At 42.0% G+C, this 13,789-nt stretch overlaps 1 protein-coding gene across 2 annotated transcripts in view; it reads right to left on the bottom strand.

Moving 5' to 3' along the window:
• Nucleotides 1-13,789, bottom strand: part of PPP2R5E (protein phosphatase 2 regulatory subunit B'epsilon) — a 174,040-nt gene that overhangs the window by 15,157 nt on the left and 145,094 nt on the right. For both annotated transcript variants that reach the window (XM_056134371.1, XM_056134370.1), the window contains exons 6-11: nt 10,392-10,522; nt 10,221-10,280; nt 8,757-8,865; nt 7,162-7,215; nt 7,010-7,060; nt 2,172-2,291 (exon numbers count right to left, since the gene is read on the bottom strand). In XM_056134371.1, coding sequence (XP_055990346.1) covers nt 2,172-2,291; nt 7,010-7,060; nt 7,162-7,215; nt 8,757-8,865; nt 10,221-10,280; nt 10,392-10,522 — 525 coding nt within the window. The remainder of the gene's footprint in view (nt 1-2,171; nt 2,292-7,009; nt 7,061-7,161; nt 7,216-8,756; nt 8,866-10,220; nt 10,281-10,391; nt 10,523-13,789) is intronic.

Raw genomic sequence — 13,789 nt, 5'->3', positions numbered from 1 at the left:
CACTACATAGAACACTGTCCTCATACAACTACACTGGTGTCTAAATCTTGGACTTCCAGCCTCTGTACTGTAAGAAGGAAGTTTCTTTTGTTTACAAGCCATCTAGGTGGAGTTAGTTTGTTACAGCAGCCCAAACAGACTCAAAAATGGCCTAAGCTAAGACACTCTGTCTCCTCTCTAAGCTTCTTAACATCAAACGATGTTAAGACTTCCTAGTGATATTCATTTTAAGAGAGATTCCTACTCCTTGGGTCTATAATACATCCTGACATAAACTGAAAAATAATGCAAACAACCCCATAGAGTTGAGCATTAAATGCCTGTGTGAAATAATAAATTATATGAGTACTCTGCGATTTTTTAAAATCCATCTTATACCATCTGAGTATAATATAGTTCATGTACTGGTTTTTCTGCTCCTTTTCTTGTTTTGTGCATGAATGTGTGTGTGTGTGTGTGTGTGTGTGAGAGAGAGAGAGAGAGAGAGAGAGAGAGAGAGAGAGAGAGAGAGAGAAAATCACCATGGGGCTGTCATGAGGTCACTACCTTGGCATTCTGACATGTCTTTAACTCAAAAATTAAGATAACAAAGCTAGTTAACCATTAACTATGAAGGAAAATGACAACTTGGGGAAAAAATTCAACACCAAGTGTACCGTGTTAGCAGTGTGTGTCTGTGCTACCAACTACAGTACAATCTGATCAAGACCTTCAAATTAAAAAATAGCATATAAAGAAATAAATGGGGGAAAAGGGGAGAAGGCAGCAGAAGCCCAGGGCTCACGCCCAGTGATCCCCAGTCAAGCAGGTCAGCAGCTCCACACAAGGTCAGGGACACAGTGGTGCCTGGACCTGCAGTGATAGGGGTTACACAGGCTATCCTGGCAGTGCCCTGGAAAGTCCCAGGGTGCCATGTGGTACCAAAGATAAAACTGGGATGGGCTGCATGTAGGGCATGTGCTTTAACCCCTATAGTAGATCTCTGGCCACCAAACGACTTTGGACCGTTTGTGAGACAAGGACAACAAACAAACAAACAAACAAACAAAAAACTAATGTTTTTATGCCAGACCCCGATCCCACCCCACCCCTGGCCACCCCTTTCTTCCTGCGTGGGTTCCATAGTGCTACATCAAGGCCTCAAAGGCTGCCCAGGTTCACCTTCTTTGTATTACCCCAGAGCAGCCACCAGGCGGCAGAGCAGTGCCATGGGAAGGTCCCCAGCTGTCACAAAAAGCAAAATGCCTAGTGACTCCACTCCCATTAACCCTGAGAGCTGGAGCAAATCATTCTCTAAGCCTAACAGCCTAACTTCTTTTGAGAGGGGTGTGTCCCAAACAGTGATCAAGGGAACCCGGAGACATTTCTGGGGATACTCAGCTAGCCAGGCCACACCAGAGCCTGAGAATGCAGCAGTGCTAGGGCCTGCAATGCCAAGGCCCACCAGAATCACACCAGCAGTGTTGCCCAGGCTATACCCAGCAACCCTGGGAAGCAGTTGGATGAGAGGTGGGAAGGAGGGATGCAATGCCAGGGATAAAGCCTGGGTCTGATGCATGTTTTGCATGTCTCCCTGATTCCTGTGCCTCCCCCTGAACGTTGTGCCTCTTTTCCTTTTTTCTTTTAATCTACGCTAATCTAAAAAATAAGGGGACAATACTCATAAAATATTTAGGAGTTTAGAAATAATGATGTAAAGCATCTAGCACAGTACAGAAAACAATGTTCTTTTAAACGTTATCATTGTCTATCACAGACTATCAGAACCTTTTATTCAGCTACTCAAGATCGGTTGCTTTGCCAGTCTGCATTTCATTGTTTTGGTTTTTTGGTTCAGTTTTTGGCCCACACCCAGTAGTGTGCAAGGCAAATGCCCTACATGCTGTATTACCGCTCTGGCTTCAGAACTTCACTCTTGACACCTGTAGAAACCCTGCTTATAAGGTGGTTCAGTGGGAATGGAGTAAGCAGAAAGAAGCCTCACAAGTATACCCACAGTGGGGGCTCAAGATCAAGGTGCTTACTCCAATTACTGCACCATGTGAGACAACAGCAAATGAAGTCAAAAGGTAGCTAGCTAGGTCCATGACATTTGTTTCAATTTAAGTAAAATTTTTACTCAAATAACACGCAATGCAAGCACCCTGATTCATGCACTCATTATTACGAACCTGAAAATGGGGGCTAGATACACACTTGGCAATTTGTTTAAACAAAGGTTCTTGAATTTTAACAAATTGTGAAGGTTCAATCACATCCAATATTTCTTCCAGTTCCCCAAGGAACATGACCTGCAAGTACATGAAAAATACAAAATGTCAGGCAGCACTTTTTAAATATATATATATATATATGAATAATGAGAATTAATAGTTTAATGGAGCACACCAGGCTCTTTCCACTTGAGGCGCCCCAGAGGGTGGCGGACAAGAGCCCTCCTCACCCAAGGGACCCAGCCCCGGCAGCCCACCTCCACTACCCAACCACCACCACACTCCAGGTCACTTTCTGGACCATGCGACACAACACGGGATACTTCCTATCACGTGACACATCATGGGACACTTCCTACTCGTTGTCTATAACGGGTCTCATTCCTCTGACCCTGAAAGAGTCTCCAATCATTAGGAAAGACAAGTAAGGAGAGGCTGCTAAAATATCAGGGCTGGGACAAATAGAGACGTTACTGGCACCTGCTTGAGTAAATTCACGAACAATGGGATAACAGTGATACAGTGAATGGTTTAAGAAAAATCAATATGGGGCTGGAGTGATAGCACAGCAGGTAGAGTGATTGCCTTGCACGCAGATAACCTTGGTTCAATTCCCAGCATCCCATATGGTCCCCTGAGCACCGCCAGGAGTAATTTCTAAGTGCAGAGCCAGGAGTAAGCCCTGAGTATTGCCGGGTGAGATGCAAAAAAAAAAAAAAAAAAAAGCAACTCCCTACCACCAACAGAGAAAAAAAATAAAGGCCCTCCCGTTGATCACTGATTTGCTCGAGCGGGCCCAGTAACGTCTCCATTGGAGACTTTGTTGTTACTGTGTCTGGCATATGGAATACGTCACGGGAGCTTGCCAGGCCCTGCCGTGCGGGCGAAATACTCTCAGTAGCTTGCCGGGCTCTCCGAGAGGGGCGGAGGAATCGAACTCGGGTCGGCCAGGTTGGCTGCGTGCAAGGCAAACGCCCTACCGCTGTGCTATCGCTCCAGCCCACCAACAAAGAAGAATCAATATATAAAATAAAAGTTGAACAAATCAGGAATTATCTCATTTTAGATGTTCACTTTAATAAAGAACTCACCAAAACATTAAGTTTCCTACAGTGCTGAAAATCTTGATTTTACTTACCTTGAGAAAGGTACTCTGTACTCTTCTTACCAATGACACAAAAAAAGACAAATATACAGTGACATTGAGGTCCCCCAGGGAGAAGCTGTTTCCTGTGCATCTCCCCTGCAGTTATCAACATAGCTGTCTCCCCAGCCCATTCTTATTTTTAAACAGTGGCGTATAGTCCTGCTGCATGGATAACATACCAAAGGCCAGAGCGCACACACAGATTTTTAGCAAATGTTTACAGCCTCTGTTATGTGCTCGGTGGGTCTCTAGGATACACCATTAATATAACACCCAAAGTCAGGAAGTCACAAGAGGGCAGGTTCATCCACACAGGGGTACAACCATCAGCCATGCTAACCCATTTCTACAAACACATACAAACATGCACACATGCACAGAGGCAAAATGACTCATTACTAAGCAGTGAATCTCATGGCCTCTGCAGCATACACCTCAAGAAACAACGCTTTTGAGCCAGAGAGATAAGAAAGGCACTTGCTTCACATGTGGCCAACCCAGGTTTGCTCCCTGGCACCTCCTATGGTTCCCTAAGCCCTGTAAGAAGTAATCCATGAATAGAGAGCCAGGGGTAAGCCCTGAGCACAGCTGGTTGTGACCCAAAACCCCAAAGCAAAATAAAACAGCTTTCAGCTGACAAAGTTGCACCCAAATCAATGGCCCAGTCAACTGCTATTAAGTATGGTAAAAACTGAAAAATGAAAACTAGTAACTGGCTTAAGTTATGATGAAATAATTACCTAAAAAACTCAACTATGTGGGGACATGGTGTTGCCAGCAGGTCAATCTGTACCTGTGAAGCGAGTGTATCAACAGTCTGATGGCACTTTCAGACTTCCAGATACCCCAAAACTGCTGCTGTGCCTTTGGCAAGACCCCAAAAACTTGAGGCAAAGTTTACCAAGAAAGTAAACGGCCAAAAGTCAGGTATGTGGGAGATATACCCACAAACCACCTCGGGCTCAGCTATATAACTGGAGGTATGGCCTCTCTGGTTCCTAATCAAACTGCTTAACAGCCATGATCCCAGAGACTCAGAAAAAATCCCAAAACCCAATGGCTTTTGGCTGAAATGTGTCTGGTCCCTGCAGTACGTTACTGGCTCCGGGCCACTCCAGGTGGGAATAGGTTTTGTGCCTTGGCCTGTTCCCTCGGCCCGGTGGCTGTCATCCTCCAGAGGTCACTGGACAGTCAGGTTTCGGCCCACAGTGACGAGACACGTGGGGCCTCACATTATGGGGGTGGATCCGGCCCTCTCCTCCCTACCCCAACCAGACTCCGAGTCGTCACCCACAAACGGCCTCTCTGGCTCCTGATCAAGCTGCTTAACAGCCATGATCCCAGAGATTCAGAAACAAATCTTGAAACCCAGTGGCTATTGGCAGAAATGCACCCAGATCCCGAAGTGTTTCTGTCGCCAGGCCATTCCAGGCGGAAAGGGTGCTATCCCTCCGCCCGCTCCCCCTAGGCAGCTTGGTGGCTGCCATCTTCCAGAGGCCACTGGACAGTCAGGTTTGGGCCCGCAGTGACGAGACACACGGGGCCTCACGGGATGGGGGTGGAGCCAGTCTTTTCCTCCCTGTCCCAACAAGACCCCTAGTACCCAGGACCAGCTTCTCTGGCTCCTGATCAAGCTGCTTAACGGCCATGATCCCAGAGACTCAGAAACAAATCTCGGAACCCAGGAGGCTTTGGCAAGAAATCCCTCCAGATTTAATTGTTAAAATTTCGGAATTTCAAAATCGCATGGCCACTACAGCAGCTGCGTGAAATCATGTTATTCATAACCAGCAATAGAAAACAAACTGTATACTGTTGTCTTTTCGGTAGATCTGAGTGTAGGGGTAGCACTGTAGCACTATTCTCCCATTGTTCATCAATTTGCTCGAGCGGGCCCAGTAACATCTCCATTTTGAGACTTGTTATTGTATTTGGCATATTGAATACATCACAGGTAGCTTGCCAGGATTCCTCCACTCCTCTCGGAGAGTGTACGGGTAAAATCCCAAATAATAATGGTGGGTCTGGTGTCAAAATACTGAATGTAATCAAAGTAGAGAGAGAGTAATTTGGAAATCATCTGCCCCACAGGTAGGGGGAGGGTGTGGGATGGGAGTATACTGGCGTTTTTGGTGTGGGAGAATGGGCACTGGTGAAGGTATGGGTTTTTCATTGTATGACGGAGACTTAAACCTGAAAACTTTGTAACTGCTCTCATGGTGATTCAAAAAATAAAATTATAAAAAATGAAAAAAAAAAAAAGTACGGTGGAGTTCATGCACAATTCAATCAGCCTAATCAGTGACTGAATAAATAGCAGTACTCCTACATTTAAAAAAAAAAAACCCTCAACTGTGAATTAAAATTGCACAGCCGGCCTGGCTGAGCCAGATTCGATTCCTCCACCTCTCTTGGAGAGCCCGGCAAGCTATCGGGAGGATCTCGCCCGCATGGCAAAGCCTGGCAAGCTACCCGTGACGTATTCAATATGCCAAAACACAGTAACAACAAGTCTCACGATGGAGATGTTACTGGGCTTGCTCAAGCAAATCGGTGAACAATCGGAGAACAGTGACAGTGACAGTGATGAATTAAAATATGATACATGAAAATACAGTCAGATCTTGAGATGCATGTGGGTAGCAAGGCATCGTTCAATGTTACCCAACAGGTACTAAGAAATGAGATGACATTCAGAAAATGTATACAGTAGGATACTGAAGAACTGAAGCTGACTGGAGGATGCTTCTGTTAGAGCAATTTATCTGGAAACAGAATATGTTCTTCCCCAAAGTAAAACCAACAGCTGATCTTTTTTTCTGGGCCATTTTCCCCATGATTTCTGATGCTGAAGAGCATAAAAACAGTGCCCAGTGAGGTTCACCTGCAAGTTTAAGAGACGGACTCCTGCCCAACAACCACAGGGCACATGCCTGGTGGGTCTCAGCAAAAGTAGAAATGACTGGAGATCAGAGATTTCCAGAGCCACTTGGGGACAACTGAAACTAAATGTCTGTTTAGTTTTACATATTTTAATATTGTACACAGTGAGATGACATCTACACTATGTGGGTATTTGGGCAGGGTGCTTTAGGATCAATTGAGAGTGACAGCAAAACCTCTGTACCAGAGACAGATACTAGGAAGGTGACAGAGAGCAAGACAGTTGGGCACAGGCTAGGGGCTGACTTGGGCTTTCTTAGGCCAAGCAGCACAGCGACAAAAGAACAGGACTGAGGAGTCAAGGAGACAGGTTTGGGCTAGAAGATAGTATAGGTTTTAAGGTGCCTGCCTTGCATATAGTGGACCCAGATTCCAATTCCCAGCACCACATATAATTTGCCAAGTACTGCCAGGGGTCAATACTGAACAGAGAGCCAGGAGGAGTTTCTAAGCATCACTGGGTGGAACCACCAAAACAATGCAAAACAAAAAAATGAGGCAGGTTCTGGCTTATTGTACTCCAGGAGTCTATTTAACTGCACAACCATCAATTTCATAACTAGTAAAAAGAGAATATTTATAGTCCTGCCTTTCAGATCCAAGGAGCAGATTAGAGCCTTCATTTTTAAGTATATTTAGTAGCTCAGTGACTGGCACTCAGCAAAGTACTTTGGAAGCTATTAATACATGGAAATGAAGCACTTACCTCTTTTTGACTACATGTTTTGGGCCAAAATTTCATTAATCCCCTAATAACCTAAAATGTAAAAGAGAAAAACGAATGGCACTCAATTTTATATCCACTTTCATGAAAACTGGTCCTACTAAATTTTTTGAAAGGATGGGAAAAGCACTTACAGGTTCTGTGAGTGAAGGATCTTTCTCCAGAAACTGTACTATGCAATATGCCAGCTGGAAAAAGAAAAATATGAAAGGCAAAATTGGAAATTCTATATACAAAAGGTTCCAAAGACATATTAAAACTTCCTAAAAGTTTCCAGACTCCGGCTCGAAAAATTTCACATTCAATTCTCATCAAAAATAATATGTACATAAAGAAATATATATGAAAAAGCTACTTTTTCAAGCCAAAGGTTGACATTAATAAGACTCTAGGGGGAGTTTTCTTTAAGAGTAACAGAACATGAAGTATCAAACTAATGAAAAGCAGAGATGAAATCCCACACTTGGTACATTCAGACAGAAACCAGCTACATGCTCAGCCCAGAATATGGGCTTCCCCTCACTAGCATCAGCAGTACTGGGTTTTAGTTCAGAAGAGCCCTAGATGAGAAGGAGGCATTTGTAAAAAACTTTGCTCACTAACTGAAATGCAGTAAAGCAGTTTCCTAATGAGATCAAAGGATGTACTGCTATGGTTAGAATCTGAAGAAACGTGAAGAGCTCTGCATCTGATGCTAACTCTTGTCGGGAAGAATAATTTTAAGGGCCTCAAAGGGCTATGTGTGTGCTTTGCATGCAGGAGCCCCAGGTTGGATCCCTGGCATCACACCGCATCCTGAACACTGCCAGGAGCAAGCCCTAAGCATCATACTGGGAGTTGCCCCCAGCACTACTGGCTGTAACCCAAACTCTCCTATGCCCCCAAAAGTTATTTTAAATGATCAGGAAATGTGATCTCTGTTTCAAAAACTAGAGACAAGATTTATAAAGGGGATCGTAAAGATTGTTGGACAAGAAATCAACTCTTGCAAAGCATATTGATGGCATTCAAAATCAAGAACATATGGATTAATTTTTCCTTGAAACACAGAATTTCCCAATTGAAGAGGAACATTCTTCTAAAAATACTTTTATTTCCATGAAACTCAAAACTTTTCCACTAAGGGGGTGGGGGGGCCAAATGGTTGAAAACTGAAAACGAAAATGTGATTCGATCATTTCCCTATCCACTAGTGACATGCTTATCATGCATGGCACTATTAACACAGAAATTAGAGTGGGGACAAGACATGGTATGCTTTTGAAAGAAATGAAGGCTAAAAATGGAAAGACTTAAAAACTATTGATTTAACCAATTGTAAAAGTATCTATGTACATAAAATGAGAAAGAAATGATACCTAGACTAACACAAAATGAGAGGAACATAGATATTTATGAACATTCAGCTATGATCACAACATGTCCAAAAATACAAATGGGAATGCCCACATACATTTTAATAATCACCACATGGCCAACATATAATTTGGTAAACTGTACAAGTCATCCAAGTTCTCTGTAAAATGTGATGACTAAACAAATGCTTTTCCCACTTAAAAACAGTACCCTGATTTTCCTATGCATAGAAAATAACATGCAATTTTTCATTTTCCTTGGGCAGTGTTTCACTTTAATAAGCTTTCCCCTCCCCAAGGTAAATATCGTATCAAAGCAACATTAAGTTTTCAATTTTTATTCTGCTACCAAAAGTAATTGTACAAAATTCTACCTGGGCATGGAAGAGTGATAAGCTCCTGACAGTGTGTAATGGGATCAACACTTTTACCAGAAACTGTTTGTGTTCTGCCTTAAGAGGTAAAGCAAAGCCATTGATAATACTAGGAAAAAAAGAGACACGAATTAGCAATGTTATCACAACAAGTTAAGCTCAAATTTCTTAGTGAGATCAGAATAAAATCTTAAATCAGTTTCTGTTTGGTTCTGAACAACCCACGGCATACTGCAGTAGCATTCAAGATTGCTTATTAAGAATAAATTTAAGGGAGCTGGAGCAATAGCACGACTGGTAGGGCGTTTGCCTTGCACACAGCCGACCCGGGTTCAATTCCCAGCATTCCATTTGGTCCCCTGAGCACCGCCAGTGGTAATTCCTGAGCACAGAGCCAGGAGTAACCCCTATGCATCGCCGGGTGTGACCCAAAAAGAAAAAAAAAAGAATAAATTTAAGGAGGAAGGAATTTAAGAGAAAATTCACTCATGATCTCCCTCCCAGCAATGCTTCCCTTGCTCCTAAACTGAGCTAGATGGTTCCCAAAAGCTTTTGAATCAATATTTTTTCTTCCCTGATTTCCTGTCCCCTAAATGATATGCCTGCCTTGCTCACTTATGGTCCTTCTAATTTCATCATTCTCATTCCTGAAATCTCTGCTCAGACCAACAAAAAAAGAAAAGAAGAAGAAGAAGAAATTATTCATGCATATAGAACCCAGCCAATAGGAGTCCCCAAGAGAAAAATATGAGTCCTGTTAGCAGGAAAGACTAAGTAATCACATCACCCAGTTACACTGATCTCCCTGTGTGTAGAAATCTACATAACAGCTGTCCCTTTCCAATTCATTTCACTTCAGCTAGCAGCAGCTGTTCAAGAACTACTCCTGGATACATGGCTCCTTTAAAAATGGCAATCTATAGGTAGCTTAGAAACTGGGGCTGGAGAGATAGCACAGCGGGTAGGGCGTTTGCCTTGCACATGGCCGACCCGGGTTCGATTCCCAGCATCCCATATGGTCCCCTGAGCACCACCAGGAGTAACTCCTGAGTGCAGAGCCAGGAGTAACCCCTGTGCATTGCCAGGTGTGACCCCAAAAAGCAAAATAAAAAAAAAGAAATTAATAAGAGTAATATGTTTGGAGTAAATGGCCTAAACGCATATATATTTATATATAATGCATATATGTATATTTATATATATAATGTGTTAGTATATATGTATTACCTATATAGTAATGAATAGAATGTTAGCTCTTTTGATCATTCTGGAAAAATTAGCAACACCAAATTGTGGAACAAAATAAAAGTATTTTGCAGTCAGTGGGGAAACAAACACTCTGAGCACGAGAGAGGACCTAATGTACATACAGCAAGAGATCTAGATCAGCATTTCCCTCTGCCACCTGAACCTAATTTACAGAATGATAATCTCTTGAGTTTAGCTCGCTAAACAAGTGCTTACCTTCCTAATATTTCCAGCAATTCAGCTACACCATTGAAGTGTTCTGTTTCATAAACAAACCTTTAAAGAAGTGAAACTAATAGTTAGGACAGTGTTTAAATAGTTAAGGTTTACGTAAAACTTGCACAAAATCACCAACTGTGCTTCTTCTTCCTCACTCCCTCCACTTACCTTAGAAAAATATTGTTAATCTGTTTTCGGATAAATGCTCTAAGACCAAGAAACTTGCCATAAATTCTGTGTAAGACTGTTTTTAAGTAGTCCCGTTCTCTAGGGTCTTCACTGTCAAAAAGCTCCAAAAGCTGTTGTAAATGAAAGAAAGAATAACACTGAACAGATGTTTCAGAAGTTCTGCCATTCATTATTTAAAATCCCTCAATTCTATCCTCAAAAACTTAATGAGGTACCAGAGAGACAGTAGAGTGATTAAGGTAATTGCCTTGCACACAACTAACCTATTTTATTCCTGGACCAAAAGTTTTCTTGAACATGTAGCTGGATGTGACACTCTCTCGCTTTCTCTCTATATATCTATATCTATATCTATATAGATATATAGAGAGATATATAGAGATATATAGATATAGATATAGAGACCAGTTATATAGAGAGACCAGATATATATATATATATATATATATATAGAGAGAGAGAGAGAGAGAGAGAGGTATATGTATATATAGTTGGGAGAGGTAACACAGGGGGTCAGACACTTGCTTTGCATGGGGTTGTGGTGTCTATGACCCTGGTTCAAATTCCCAGCATCACAGATGGTCCTCTGAGCACCTCCAGGGGTCACTCCTGGTCAGAGGGCCCCCTTGATCACCATTGGCTGTATTCCTTACCCCCACCCCCACTACTGAGCTTCAATTATGTGCCAGACACAGTGTTAGTTTTGGCAAACTGTGTGATGTCAGTTAAAGGGCATATTAATAATAATAACTGTAATAAAAGAAAATATATATCACATGACTTGATAAGTAACTACGTAGATTAAAACTCCCTATGAGTAATATTGTAACAACTGTACAGCTGAGAAAAAATGGGGTCCAGAGAAGTTAACTTACCCACAATCTCACAAGCAGTAAGTAGTAAGAATTAAACCCAGACATCAGCAAGCTCTTTTTAGAGTCCATCCTCTCAATAACTACATTGGACTACATATATTTGGAGTTTAGTTATCAAGCTTTCGGCAACACCAGAGCATACAAATTAATGAAACAACTTAAGCCAGAAAAAGCATAAAAAAGGCCTAATGATATTGGCAATGTATTCTTTCTAGATCTTGATTTTTGGTGTGCTCATTTTGTAAATTTTCACCAAGGTGATCATTTGCAATTCTCTATGTATTTATACAGATATCTCCAAGTCATTTATAACTTAAAAGTCAATAATTGAATCCTGGTAATATAAAAACAGATCAGTAGAAAATTGTATATATGAATGTTCAAACCAACATTATTCGTAACAGCTATAGTTGAAAACAACCCAAATGTCCATCAACTAATAAATAAGCAAAATGTGATACAATGGACCATAATCCATAATTCAGAGAAATGAAAGACGGAAATTTCACCACATAAATGCGCCTTTCAAATGAAATATGATGCTGAGTGAAAGGCACCATGCGCAAAGGGTCACAGATTGTCTGATCCTATTAATATGGAATTACATATAATTCATATGCATATGAATATATCTTGAATAGGCAAATCTATAAAGATAGGAGAATACGAAGTATGGCAAATGATATGGCATTTCTTTTGAGGATGACAAAAATGTTCCACAATTATATGGTTGTGACATTATCCCATTTGTAAACAAGCTGAAAAACAAACACTTAGCTGTAAAAGTCAAAAGGATTAATTCAATTATATCACCATAAAGTTCTTTTTCACAAAAAAATCTTTTCAGACTCAGGAAGATAGTTCAAGTGGTGGTGGAGTCCAAGGGAGCATGTTCAAAGTCCTGAGTTCCATCTCCAGGAACAGCATTTCCCCTCGCTCTCAAATTACTGAAGTGGTCCCAATGACTTCTAATTACCACCCCACCAGGTCAGTATTGCCAGAAGTGGTCCCTACAAAAATATTTTTAGATTCCTTGCTGTAACAGATAAAAAAAATATTTAAAAACACCCGCATGAAAGTTTTACCATTATCTGCCTAAGCAGTTCTACCAATACTTACATTTTAATTTTCTCAACTCCTCCCCCCTTCTCTTTTTCTCTCTCTCCCCCACTTACGACTTTTTATTAAGATAATTTGGTTTACAACAGTTTGCAAGTTATTGTTTTTATACTGTAATAAAGCACTTTTTCTTTAAACAACAAAGGGCAGGTTTCTCTGGCTGAAGAGAAACTTGGAGACTGGTTTGAACTTAATTGGGTTCTTCACACATTCATTATTAGTTCAATAAATCAAAACTCATTATTCTAATGTTAACTTTATGGCAAACACTTGAAGAGCATATAAAGATCATTCAAATGATCACAGACAGCCCTATTCATCCCATCCCAACCCCCCTCTAGAGACTACTCAAGACATACATGAGGATAATTTCAGGTGACTAGACATGAAGCTGAGGTAGCCAGTCAGAGATTAACTCAGTGGGCAGTAATCTAATATAAGATCTACTTTCATTTAATGCTTTCCTTTGAACAAAAAATGGGCTACTGACCAAAAACATGGCCCTTTGAAAAATGGCAGACAAAAAAACTAAAAGATGATTCAAAACTGGCAGTGAGCTGTAATTTTTTCCAAAACAATGTCATCAATCCATTCATTTAAAAAATGATTAAGGGGCTAGAGCGATAGCACAGCAGGTAGGGCGTTTGCCCTGCACGCAGCCAACCCGAGTTCAATTCCCAGCATCCCATATGGTCCCCTGAGCACTGCCAGGAGTAATTCCTGAGTGAAGAGCCAGGAATAATCACTGTGAATTGCCAGGTGTGACCCAAAAATCAAAATAAATTTTTAAAAAATTTTTTAAATGAATTCACCCCAATGTCTATAAAAGCCACTGTCACTGTCCTCCCGTTGTTCATCGATTTGCTCAAGTGGGCCCAGTAATGTCTCCATTGGAGACTTTGTTGTTACTGTGTCTGGCATATCGAATATGTCACGGGTAGCTTGCCAGGCTCTGCCGTGCGGGTGAGATACCCTCGGTAGCTCGCCGGGCTCTCCGAGAGGGGCGGAGGTATCGAACTCGGGTCGGCCATGTTGGCTGCATGCAAGGCAAACGCTCTACTGCTGTGCTATCGCTCCAGCCCATCTATAAGAGCCAGTCACTGGTAAAGTGTTGAAGATGGGGGTATGGTGCCGCCAGCAGGTCAATCTGTACAGTGCATCAGCAGCCTGATGGCGCCTTCAGACTTCCAGATACCCCCAAAATTGCAGCTGTGCCTTTGGCCAGACCCCAACAACTTGGGGGCAAAGTTTACCAAGGTTACTGTTGCCAGGTCATCCCAGGGGCAAAAGAGTGGGGCCCCTCCATCTGCTCCCCCTTGGCGGCTTGGCGGCCTTTCCTCCCCACCCCAATGAGACCCCAAGTCGCCACCCACAAATGACCTC

Source organism: Sorex fumeus, unplaced genomic scaffold (genome assembly GCF_029834395.1).
Source record: "Sorex fumeus unplaced genomic scaffold, SorFum_2.1 ptg000098l, whole genome shotgun sequence".
Taxonomy (NCBI): domain Eukaryota; kingdom Metazoa; phylum Chordata; class Mammalia; order Eulipotyphla; family Soricidae; genus Sorex; species Sorex fumeus.
The sequence above is the reverse complement of the archived record's forward strand: the minus strand, read 5'-3'. Positions and strand labels throughout refer to the sequence as shown.